This window comes from Falco naumanni, chromosome 10 (assembly GCF_017639655.2).
Source record: "Falco naumanni isolate bFalNau1 chromosome 10, bFalNau1.pat, whole genome shotgun sequence".
NCBI lineage: Eukaryota > Metazoa > Chordata > Aves > Falconiformes > Falconidae > Falco > Falco naumanni.
Window position 1 is genome coordinate 17,971,224 of NC_054063.1, and position 12,086 is coordinate 17,983,309.

Consider the following 12,086-nt stretch of genomic DNA (forward strand, 5'->3'; position numbering starts at 1 on the left):
TGATATGGACAATTCCATATATCACTATATTTTCACCTCCAAAATCCAGCCAACACCATTTTCAAAGTTTAATTAGCCCTGCTTGAGTTAATCACTAATTCATACAAATCAACATTTAAGTTAACCTGTGAGGCTGCTCTCTTTGTAACTTGGTCAAGATCAGCTTGCAACTTCCTCTGCTGTTCTTCATAGACTTCCAGCTTAGTCAGCAATTCTTCTATAAAAACATAATAAAATTGGTTCATTAGCACACAAAACTAATAGGAGGGGGGGTATTGAAAAAAATTAATATAATTAATAGTATAAAATTACAATAAATAAAATCATAATAAAATTTTGAAAATAAAAATTTAGAAGAAAGATTCAAAATGAAAATTCAGATGATAATTCATTTCAGTTAGGAGACCTCTGTTGGGCTGTGTTATCCATCTACCTGAGAAACTGACTTGATTATTAAATATTAACAAGTGCTTTAAATTTAACCTGCTAACTACTTAAGACTGAAACAACTGAAAATTCTGCCGGTTTCCATTTATGGAAAGGACGTCAGAGAAAAAAACACGATGAAGCAGAAAAATCTCTCACAGACTCTGAACTATCTGAAGTTTGAAGCAAAAATTCTCTCTCAAATCCTTGCAAAAGATAATTCTTAAATTACTTGCAACTCACTGCCCTCAAAAGTTTATTGTGTATACTCGGATAAATTTTCTAAGTATATTTGGTCTCATTTTTCCATCTAAGAAGATGCCTTTTCCATTTCCTGCAAAAGTTTAGACCTAGTCTGCCTAAGCCTAAACGCAACAAGAATTACCCATTTGTAGATTTAGGGAAGGAAAAGCTGAGCTGTAACTCTGACTTAAATGCTGTTTGCTATTGTTCAAAGTTGCGCAAAGTTACTTCAGAACCTGTTTTTAAAGAAAAATACACTTTGAAAAAGAAAATGAGAAAGTTATTTATCTTTGCCTCTTCATTTCAAATCATCTGCAAAAGATTATTTTTTTTACCATTTTGAGTTCTGATTTCATATAACGATTGCAGTTTTGACTGTAGTTCTTCATTTTCAATTTCTAATTCTGAGACACGATTGTTTAAGGCAGATACATCATTATCCTTTGATGAAAACTAGAAGAAAAAATAGTTACGAGGTTTGCAAATGCGCCAAAACCACAGCAAAGTCAATGCAACTTTATTCTGAATTTTGAGTAATATTTAGAACAGCTGTTTCTCTAATATATGGAAGTGCAATAAACTAGCTAACTCTATGGAATTTTACTCCTGAATGCTGGTAACATCAGTTTGTACTATTTTTTGTTGAAACTCCATCCTGCATCAACATTTTATATCCATCCATTTTTATACATTAATTCATATATAAAGATACTTCCAATAAATTATTTTAATATTCTATTTACCCCGTATTTTATTTTTTTCAGTCAAATCTCCAAGCACAGTAGTTTAAAACAGGCATGGAATACTAAATTCAATGTTACACATACATTTTTTAGTTCATCCTCCAGTTGTTTGATTCTTGATTTAGACCAAGCCTTCATTTTCAGAAATTTTGCTTCAGATTTGCTGGCCTCTTCTGTTTTCAATTTCACTTGTACTAAGAAACAAAACACAAAAATTTATTTAAAGCCTTAGAAAAATTATTAATACAAGACCTATTCTTAATTCCTTTAGCAACTGGAAGTTATACACTTATACAAGACAGAAAAACCTAACATAAAAAAATGCAGTGAGAAATTTAGAGTTCATGTGATTACCCTGGTATTCCTATGACCCTCATTATTACAGTATTTGATCATAGATACCTTTCAATTAGCGTGGCAATAACTCTTCCACCAAATTTAACATTAGTTCTTCTTGCAAGAGGTATGAAATAAGGATAAAATACATAACAGTCTGGGGCAAAGGAACCCTTGATGTAACAACTGCTTAAATAGGATACCTTCCAAATCTTCCATCTTCTCTTTGGTTATAGACTCCCAATCTCCAACTTCTTTTGAGTTAGTCTGTCCACTACCACTTAATTCTGCCACTTGTTTCTTAAGCTGAAACAGGGCCTGATCTTTCTCTTGCAGCTCAGTTTCATGTTTCTCTTGAATTTCATGCAGTTCAGCATTAAATTTCTCCTTAACTTTTGTCATTTCAAGCTCATGTTTCTCCATCATGTCTCTTAACTGGGCTCTCATTACATGTTTCTCAGCATCCAGTTTAGACTGGAGGTTTTCTTTTTCCGACAGAAGACGTTTCATGTTTTCATTAATGTCCTGTGAAAAAAAAAAAGAACTCAAACAAAAGAAAACCTTCATATTTTGATGCAAAGTATTTTTAGTGTCACTGTCAAATACTGTATCTGTATTCCTACATACATTATAACCAGAAATCAGGGCTAGTGTTCGTAACCTGGCTCTACTACAAAAGGTACTCAGCTCTGACTTTCCAAAACAGAAGCGGGGACTTGAGCAAAATGGCATCACTGTTTGAGTGTAACCTACATGCAACCTCTCCCATACATGAAAAGAGAATAAAAACCAACATTTGGTTCCATGGAATATAAAAAAAACAAGCAAGCAAACGAACAAAAAAGCCCGAAGCAGACCTCTTTAACAGTGATCACCAAAATTAAGAATACTCACAGCAATACCACCCAGATGTTGTCACCTACATCCGTTAAAATTAAAGTTGGCAAACTGATTTAGTTCTTCTTTACAACATTTTGTTACTAACTGCTTTTCTGTTAGTGCTTATTCTATTTTTAATGTCTTTACATTCGTTTTCTAATACATTAAGAGGTAGAAAAGATTACAGATCACTGTAGCACAGCAGTCCACTCACATTGGACCTGCTGTTCAAAAAACTAATTTCACAATACTTAAACCAAAGAATACAAACACCCAAGTAAAGAAGCTGCACAGAACAGCACAGGGAAAATTTCCAAAATACGGTTAAAACTGCTTATGTAAATAAAGCAAGGATTCCTGCTATTTTAACATTTAAACTGTAACGGAATCTCAGCTTTAAGTGCTTAAAGTTCATGTTGGCACAGTCAAAGCTGCCCCCTTCCCCTCAAGGTGTGCGTTTTTGTCCCCTCAATGCACTAGCACTAGGTACCATCAGATCTTGCAGAGCATCACTGTCGGAAGATGCATCTAACCCAAAAGGAAAAAAAAAACCAACAAAACCCTGCATAAGGCAGGCATAACAAATGGGAAGGACAAATGAAACGGGCTTAAACTACCATGCACCTTAACTACCCAAGCAGGACATCTACCTGGGTACACAGCTGAAACTACTTCTAGTAAGATTTCGATTCTGGCAGCCCTCTTGGTAAGCTGAAAATTTGTCAGAAATAGTGTAGCTAAAATGCTGGACCTGGCAGCCCAGACAGGCTGTAACGTGCCTGTTTCAGGAAAGGGTCCCAAAAGCTTGTCTGAGAGACTGCAACGTCCTTTTCCTACACTGTTGAACTGAAGCAGCAGCACTCAAAGGCTATAATCAGAGTTCATGTCACGTGCTTAACACAAAGAACCTTGATTAGGTATTGCTTTTGCAATCAGTAGAAATACAGTAAAAGGAAAGGCACACAATTAACAAAATGTTCTCTCGGGGGGGGGGGGGGGGGGGGGGGGGGGGGGGGGGGAAGCGCCTCAGTTATGTCTCACTGCAGTCTCTAACTAGAAAAGCTGAAATCTTTTGACAGCCAGTAGTCCTCCCCCAACACGACAAGTTCCCAAAATGAATCAAGACAAACTATGGGTGAGAGTCAACAGCTTTATATTTTATGGAAATTACCTCTCCTTTAAGTTAATCTCCTGACTGGAATTAATATTTCTTTGCACAACTGTGGTTGCATTATTAGCACGTGTCAAAGCCTCGCAGAGAAATGCCTAAATATTTTATGCAAAGCTATCTTTTGTGCACAACCAAACAGCTTTTTAAACTTGTAATTGCCCTGATGAGTTTAGCTGTTCATGTATGCTGTTTCTTACTTTCAACTGCTGGTCCTTGGCATCCAGTTCTTTTTGCAACACATCTATCACCTGTGTCCTTCCCAGCATGACTTCTTCCTTTTCATGGAGCTTCTGTTTCAAGGCCTTCAGTAGCTAGCAGAAAAAAATAATCAAGTAATCAATAAAGGAGTTAAAACTTTCAGAAGAGAAAGAAAAAGATTTCCCTTCATTTTCCAAACCAGACATCTGAACTGCACAGCAGAGAATGGTAATTACATGATTCCAAATTTCCTTGTTTAAGTCAAAGCAAGCTACTAAGTTTCCAAAGCAACATACCTGTTCTAGGTCAGCACTTGCATCGGATTTAGCAGCTAATTTAAAGAGCTCCTGCTCATGCTTTTCTCTCTGGGCTTCCAGTTCCTTTTCCTTTTCCTGGATAATATTTTGAAACACACGTACCTAGAAACACATAGAAAGTACATATGAAACTAGTTCACAAAGGCACAGTAAAAGCACACTGAATTGCCTAACTAAAAAATATATTATCTTGCTGTACCTATCTTAAGCCTGAAATTTGCTTCCAGTGAACAGTAAATATACTAATCAGTCAGTGACTACTGATATCAGTGATGCATGTGGATAAACTCGAAATTACAAAAAAATTGCCTCAATTCCACAATAACAAACTTCAAACAAGAAGCATGGTACTGTCCATTCTTGTTCAATATCACAGATTTTCACCTTTCTTTTTTGGATGACATTGTTATGAGACTTCTAATTTCTAAAAGATTACATTGATCATGTTCATTTCTAGCAAGTTTCTATCAATTTTGAATAAATTCACATGACGTCCTACTCAGATTTATACCTCTGTGATGATATTGTGCTCGCCAAAATGGCTTTCACAGTCTCAACTGTTTGTATTTTTCCTTCTTTCCTGTATCAAAACTAATTCCCTGTGTGCTGCTAAATGGGTATGGTCACGCTCAGGATCAGAAGTAGCATTTTTGTTACAGATAAACTCAGGCATCAAATGATGTGGAAAATACCAAGTTTCATATGTGGTAGAACTCAAATGCTGAGAGATCAGGCACATCACATTAAAATTTGAGATTAAGCTTCCAAGAGAGTTGGAAGAGCGCGGTAACATCAAGGAACGGGTAACATGCTCCATAGTTCTACTTTTTTTTTTTTTTTTTTTAAAGTATTATTTAACAAGTTGTTATTGTTTGTCTTGGCCTGTTAATCAGCTGCTAACTTCTAGAAAAGCTTCCCCTTCAGTACACCAAACTTCTTCAGCTATTTTTTAGTCAGGAGGAAAACACAACCATTTTTCCATGTTTTCATGCCAAAAAGTGTGTCGGGTAGCTCATGGCACAAGTGAAAGTGATCTGTGAAATAGCCATTTCTGCCGAGAATGGTTGCAATAATCCAAAAACACTACTGTTGCTGGCATGCAATTTTGCACATTGAGATGTAGTGCTAAAGAGATATTTGGAGGTTCTTCAGCTGGAACCCTGCACAGCTCATTTCACTCTGTTACACACTAGTTTCTCCATGCACAAACATCAGCCAAATGCTTGAACTCCTTGCTTGCATGAACTTTCAGCTTCAGTGATCACCAGCACAAACTGTCTACTGCTTTGTTATTTTCACTTCAACACCATACAGATTTTTACTCAAGAATCATCAGAATTAAAAGTGGCATTTCTTAACTACTGAGAAAGAAACACTGCAGCTGAGATACCACTTCTCCCACCAAAGCATGTAAATATTTTTGCAGTGCATTTACTTACATTTTCCATATATGTAGCTTCTTTTCCTTGGAAACGCTCTCTTTCTTTGCTCTGAATATTTTTAAGACTCTCAATCTGTTCCTGAAACAAGCTACATTTTTCTTCACTGTCTCCAACCTTCTTGGTAAGGTTCTGCACTAGTATCTGCATGCTTTGTAGTGATGACTCCTTAACCGCCAGCTGATTCTTCAGAACCCAAAGCAAAAGACAATTAGAAGAATGAACCCAGACAAAAGACATAGCAATCACCACAGAGCCACACCTCTTAGCCCTTCCCTCAGCTAAAGCAACATTAAATCCAAACCTGAATTTTGAGTTTAATCTGAATTAAATTTGCCAGTAGATTCTGAAGTCAATACTATGTATAAATGGTACTGACAAAAGAAGTAAATAAATATAGATCTACTAACATAAATGAAAATAATCAGTAAAGAATTTTTATTCACATGAATAACTGCAGAGGATTTGTGCTTCAGAGAAGGATCCACTGTATAACGCATCAGAATTCGTTGATTTCTTGAAACCTCTATGGAGATTTTATATTTGAGCTGCTAATATACCTTCAATTCTTCATTGGGCAAGAGTGTTTCATTGGCAACACCACTTGATCCACACGCTATCTGTAAATCGATGATATAAGCATCTCTTTCAGCTAACTTCTTTTCTTTCTCTGCCAGCATGGCATCCATTTCAGCCCCACGACAGCGCTGGGCCTCCAATTCAACACTCTGAAAATGAAAAGACAGAATTCCTTGTAAGCTATACTTCCACCATCTACAGCACAGAACAGGTGAACATTTTCAGTATTTCTTTATTTCCTGTATTAGGGTACCGAAAAAATTACAATCAAATTTATAGCCTGGTTCAATTTTAAGTGTAATCTTTAATTACTGAACCTTTCTCTTTGAAATTCTGCAGCGTTCATGTTCCTGCCACTTTCGACAATGAACAGTCCTGCCCACAGAACACATCACTGCACAAAACAGTGACATGAAAACCATAACATGAAACTATCCCTTGTCTACATTCCACCCTCTTAGGACTTACTTTTGCAGCAAGAAAAACTGAAGCAAACCAGCATCTTTGTTCAAAATACAAGATTCAAACATAACATTAACCCACATATTCTTATTTATGTATACTATTCCATTCATTTTCAAATGGCTACAAAAGCATGCTTGAGGATTCCCTTGCTGAAGACACAATGACAAAATTCTCACTGCATTTCCTCAAGCAGGTTCTAACATATAAACTTCTCTGTCTACTCAACAGAAAACTCGCAGAATATCTTAGTAGCAACTTGTTCTACTATGTAGTAATATATCATTAAGTACATAAATATATTTAAATAAATACATTTAACCATAATCCTGTAAGCAAATGTGAAAAGCCACAGACTTGTCATCATATAAAACAGCACCTTTTTTTGTAACTCTTCATTTTTTTGTGTGATCTGGGATTCTAGTTCTTCAATTCTCCTTCTCAGTACTAATATTTTCCCACGATTTGCTGCAGCATTTTCCTGGTCGCCATCTTTTGATGCCTGCAAAAACACAATAGTTTTGTATTCTGTAAGCACCTAACTTCTGTACCTCTACCTATTCAGATAACACTGGTGGGAAAAAGGGGACTTTCCTCATGACTTGGGTTTCAGTTCTGTTATAGATTACATATTCCATACAGAAGCAGATAAATCAGGCACAGAATTTGCATCAAGCTTGTAAAAATCTTTGTATTTCAATTATTAATGATAATTACTACTACAAAGCGGACTGCAATATGCAATAAGGGCATTCACTTCCTCTGGCAATTGTAACCCATGTAATCTGGCAAGTGTAGTCCATGTAACTCACAGGGGGGAAAAGCACTGGGGGGTGGGGGGGAAGCGTAAATTAAGCCATTCATAAGCACATTTCAGATCAGAATTTCAGTAGGAGTAACTACTAGGTTACAGAAATTATTTGCCCCTACAAGAGAAATCAAGTGCTAGGAATATTTTTTATTAGCAAAATAGATCAGGAGCATAAATAATGAGCTACTGCGTGTCTTTAAGGACACCTAGGGATGTAAACAAACTGATTTGTTTCTGTTCTCCTTCAGCACACCTTTAATAAACAAATACCCCAGAAATATTAAAGCCTTATATATGCTATTTTGAATCACACAACTGCACTACTACAAACAGAGCTGAGAATCTTTGTCAACAGTAAAACACTGGTAACTTAAATGAGACATTCCAACACTTAATTTACATTTTGCTACAAAGGACATTTTTATCTTTCCATTTTTATCTTGGATATTAAAGTAAAAACTTAGGGCTTGTTTTCATTTCTTCTCAAACTTATCTTCCCGATTCATGTGTTAAAGACTTTGAGCTGCTAATAAGATGAAGATTAGCAAGAATTTCTTTGCTAAAACAATTTGAAAGGAATATAGAGTTTTCTGAACTTCTATAGAAAGATAAAAGAATTAAATACAAATACACATATGGACTGACAGTACCCACACAGTCTACCCTGATCCTAATCTGACTCAGCTCAAAGTTTCAACTTCAGTCGCACATCTGAGTCCAGCAAACAAAACTGTCTACAGCCTTACAGAAATGGTTTGCTCTAAAATATAAGGACACTTACCTTTTTTTGTTCTGCCTTTGCCTCTAAGCCTCCTGATACTGATAACTGTTTCTTAAGTTCTTCCAGCTGTGAGGTTAATGATGCAACCTTGGCTTTGTTTTGCAACTTCAACTTGGAAAGTTTCGCGTCAGCAGATTCCTTCTCCTCCTACAAACATTAAAGTTATGAAGGACTAAATCAGCTACATGAACAATTGCATCCTTCAATTCTTCCATTAAAAGAAAAAAAAAAAAAAACACCACACAAACACAGAGAGCGAGAGAGAAATCTAAAGTGATGACTGGAAAAATCTTCCCCCTGATGAGACATGATAGTGCCACATGCAACAGGTCTGCATATATGAAACAACCTTCCTTTAATTATTTAAACTTTCTGTGCATTGTTGTTATTATTGTATAGAATCCAGAGCATTATAATGTTAGAAATTCTCCTTTTTTTTGATAGCAATACAAATTCAGGGCTTGATTTTTTAACAAAAGTTAATTTTAGTTTATCTAATGCAAAATTAATGACACCTTCATACTATATATGCACACATATATATACACACACACACCCCCCATAATACTATAAAAGCATAGTCCATTTTATTTAAAGAAATTACTTAATTTACAATGAGTTTTAGAAAATTCAGTATTTTACACTTGGCTGTGTCCACAGAAGACATTTTTTTAAAGTGTAAAAATAAATCTCTCTGCAGGAACACACCAGCCTTATGACTGTTGAAAAAAACAACAGAGTAACCAATAACAAACCCTCAACAGTCTTCAGGATACTAGACACTAGGAAGGATGGAACTAGAAAGAATGTGTAGCAGTCAAAAGTAGAGGATAATACATAGTAGCATGAATCATGAGATAGTTATTCAACAGAAAGATATATATATATAGTGGAAAAAGAAATCAAATACTATCTACAGAAATTAATTTTCAGGTAAGCTGGTATCTCACTAAATGTCCAGTAATGATTTGGATGCTTTTTTTCCCCATATTTGGCCTAAAATGACCACGCACCTCGAGCTGTTGGAAAGTCAGTCCATCCATTGCAATTATTAAGTGCATCTGCCCATGCAAGGCACACACGTTGCCTGTATAATACCCAAACTCAGTTTGGATTTTGGCATGGAAAACACACAAGCAAAAAGCAGTAACATCCAGGAACCATAACAGCTCATTGCGACCAACCCTTCCTGCATGCCTAGAGTAGCTCTCAGACTGTAAGCTCATACATACAAAACCAGCTCATGATAAACAGGACTGAAGAGGGTTTTTAAATAGTCTTTCTGAGAAGAATACACACATGGTACCTTTAATTGAAGATCTTTATTTTGAAGCTCAGCATCCTTCTCTCTGACAAGCTCCTTTAGCTGCGTTACCAGCTGTTCAGTACTTGACAGCTGCTCAGTCAAATCTGTCACCGACATGCTTCTTGCATCTTGTGAGCCTGTAGCCTGCAGACATTAGGTATACTCTGTTCAAACAAAATGGTGCAGACAACACTGCTTCTGCAAAAAGTCTTCAGTTGTTTTTTGTCTGGGTTTTTTTAAAAACATTCGGCAAATCTTATTAAGAGTGCAATACTAAAACTTACATAGACTATAAGTACCTATACCAGACTGCTTTTAGCAAGTTTGATAGACACATGAAATTATAAATCCTAGAAACTCGTTTAGAAATATTCGTTTGAAATACAGCAAAACCATCAAAGCGTCCTAGGTATCGAAAACTGAATTTCCCAATTTACTGGATTTACACTGTAACAATCAGTGTTACTGTGTTTCACTGTTACTGAACCTAGTGACAATAAGATACTGATACTGAAGCTACTAAACACAAAAAATTACACTTGGGATAAAGTTTATGTAATTCCTACATATGCTTTCTTAAAGCAAGATAAGCATAGTGAAGAGGAATAGAGCAGCTGTGTTATGCACAAGAGATTAAATACCAAGTACAGAGAAAGCAAGAACGCAACCTGAAAGTCACAGCAAAACTAATTAAGCAACTTATTTATGAAGAGCAAATATATATGATTAGTGCATCATCAATTAAAGGCTCTCTCTGTCAGAAATTCTTAAGAAAATATTATTTTAATAGTAGCTTAATACTTACTACTGTTTTGGAAGGAGAATCATCACCACTACCCCATTTCCACATAGTTTCACAATGGCTATGAAAACATAAATCAAAATAATACCACAGTCAGTATCAGTGACTCTCAGATAACTGTAATTAACTCGCACTTCTTTCAATATATTTCACTGTAAAATGCTTGAAATTAATGTTTGTTCAATTCTGACAGCACCTCTGATCTCCACATTACTACTTGTTGAGAAATCACGAAATCATGTACAAGATATGCATAATATGCCTTTTCTAAAAACTGCTAGTCAGTAAAATGTCAATACTATTAGAAATAATCCAAAGAAGATTTTAGAGAGTAAATGCCATAAAGTATTATTCAGCATAGTTGCTTTTCCCACATATAAATAGAAGATATAAACCACAGTTTGCTAATGTTTAACCTGACCTTACATGCTGCCTGGCATTGCAATATAACAGGGATTATTATATCAACGCGTATTTCTATAAAATCATACATAAAGACTAAAAAAATCAAAATGCTTTAAATGCTGTGCAACTGCTGCACATCTGAAAAATATAAGTGTTGCAACCCTTGAGGCCACAGATGAGCATATAAAACGCCTGCATCTGCATCCCCAGGAACAGCAAGTGTTCCTTGCTTCTTTTGCTCACAATCAAGTACCACAAATTCCTAAATGGCAGCAAAGTACCAGCCACATGTACACATAATCGCAGTTTTCAATCATGGAAAGCTGCAGCTTCCTAATAAATGCAAGTATAGCCCATAAGAAGCGAAAATTTTTTAAAAAGCAAAATCCTAAAGACCAAGTAGTTACAAGGCAGCTCAAAGGTTAAGACCTTTACTGAATAATAGCGACAAACTTGGTTGAGGAAAAAAAAACAAAAAAAAAAAACAAAAAAAAAAAAAACAAAAAAAAAAAAAAACCAAAAAACCGGCAAAGTCTATAAAACAGCCCATGCCGTAAATTCCAAATTGTGTCTTGGAGATATAATCTTAAGAGCAGACTAACATATCTTGCTCGGCATCTGTACAACATTCCCAATAGCAGGATAAATTGAAAAGCAAAGCTGTGCCTGTTCAGTAATTTTCACTCTCATCTAACGACCTCCAGAGGAAAATAATGTGTCCTTTCTAATCTGTATTACAGACTTGTGAAATGTGCGTACACAGAGCAGTCCTGAATTTGGAAAGCAGTTTCTACTAAACATTAGCACATAGCTTATTTTTAAAAGTATGCAGAATGATAGCAAAGGCTGCTTTTAAAGCTGTTTATCATTTCAAAACTAAGACCAGGAATCACAGACTGCAATCTATGGCCTGCATTATCTACAAGGCCAAACTGGTTTCTGCTAGGGATCTCCTCTAACTTTAAAATCAACAAACCAGCCATGGGCTTAGGGATGGGGATTACAGAAATTGTAAATAAAACCTTCCTCTCATAACTACTCCAGAGCCGTAACATCAAATCTGTTCTCAGCAAAAAGCTCATTTCTAGATACATAAAAGGGTTATCCAGGTACAAAGAGGACAAAATGACTCACCAGATGTAATGTGGTGGTGCATTTGTATTTGATTTATGAATATTTTAGCTCATT

At 35.7% G+C, this 12,086-nt stretch overlaps 1 protein-coding gene across 7 annotated transcripts in view; it reads right to left on the reverse strand.

The window, feature by feature from the left end:
• The window catches only part of LOC121095113 (golgin subfamily B member 1-like), a 45,398-nt gene that overhangs the window by 30,967 nt on the left and 2,345 nt on the right, over positions 1-12,086 (reverse strand). For 5 of the 7 annotated variants that reach the window (XM_040609504.1, XM_040609500.1, XM_040609499.1 and 2 more), the window contains exons 2-13: positions 10,497-10,554; positions 9,692-9,835; positions 8,386-8,532; positions 7,173-7,295; positions 6,313-6,480; positions 5,753-5,938; positions 4,293-4,415; positions 3,996-4,109; positions 1,952-2,273; positions 1,497-1,606; positions 1,005-1,122; positions 126-217 (exon numbers count right to left, since the gene is read on the reverse strand). In XM_040609504.1, the coding sequence (XP_040465438.1) occupies positions 126-217; positions 1,005-1,122; positions 1,497-1,606; positions 1,952-2,273; positions 3,996-4,109; positions 4,293-4,415; positions 5,753-5,938; positions 6,313-6,480; positions 7,173-7,295; positions 8,386-8,532; positions 9,692-9,835; positions 10,497-10,541 (1,692 nt within the window). In that variant the 5' untranslated portion in view covers positions 10,542-10,554. The other 2 variants (XM_040609502.1, XM_040609503.1) reach the window with 2 other exon arrangements.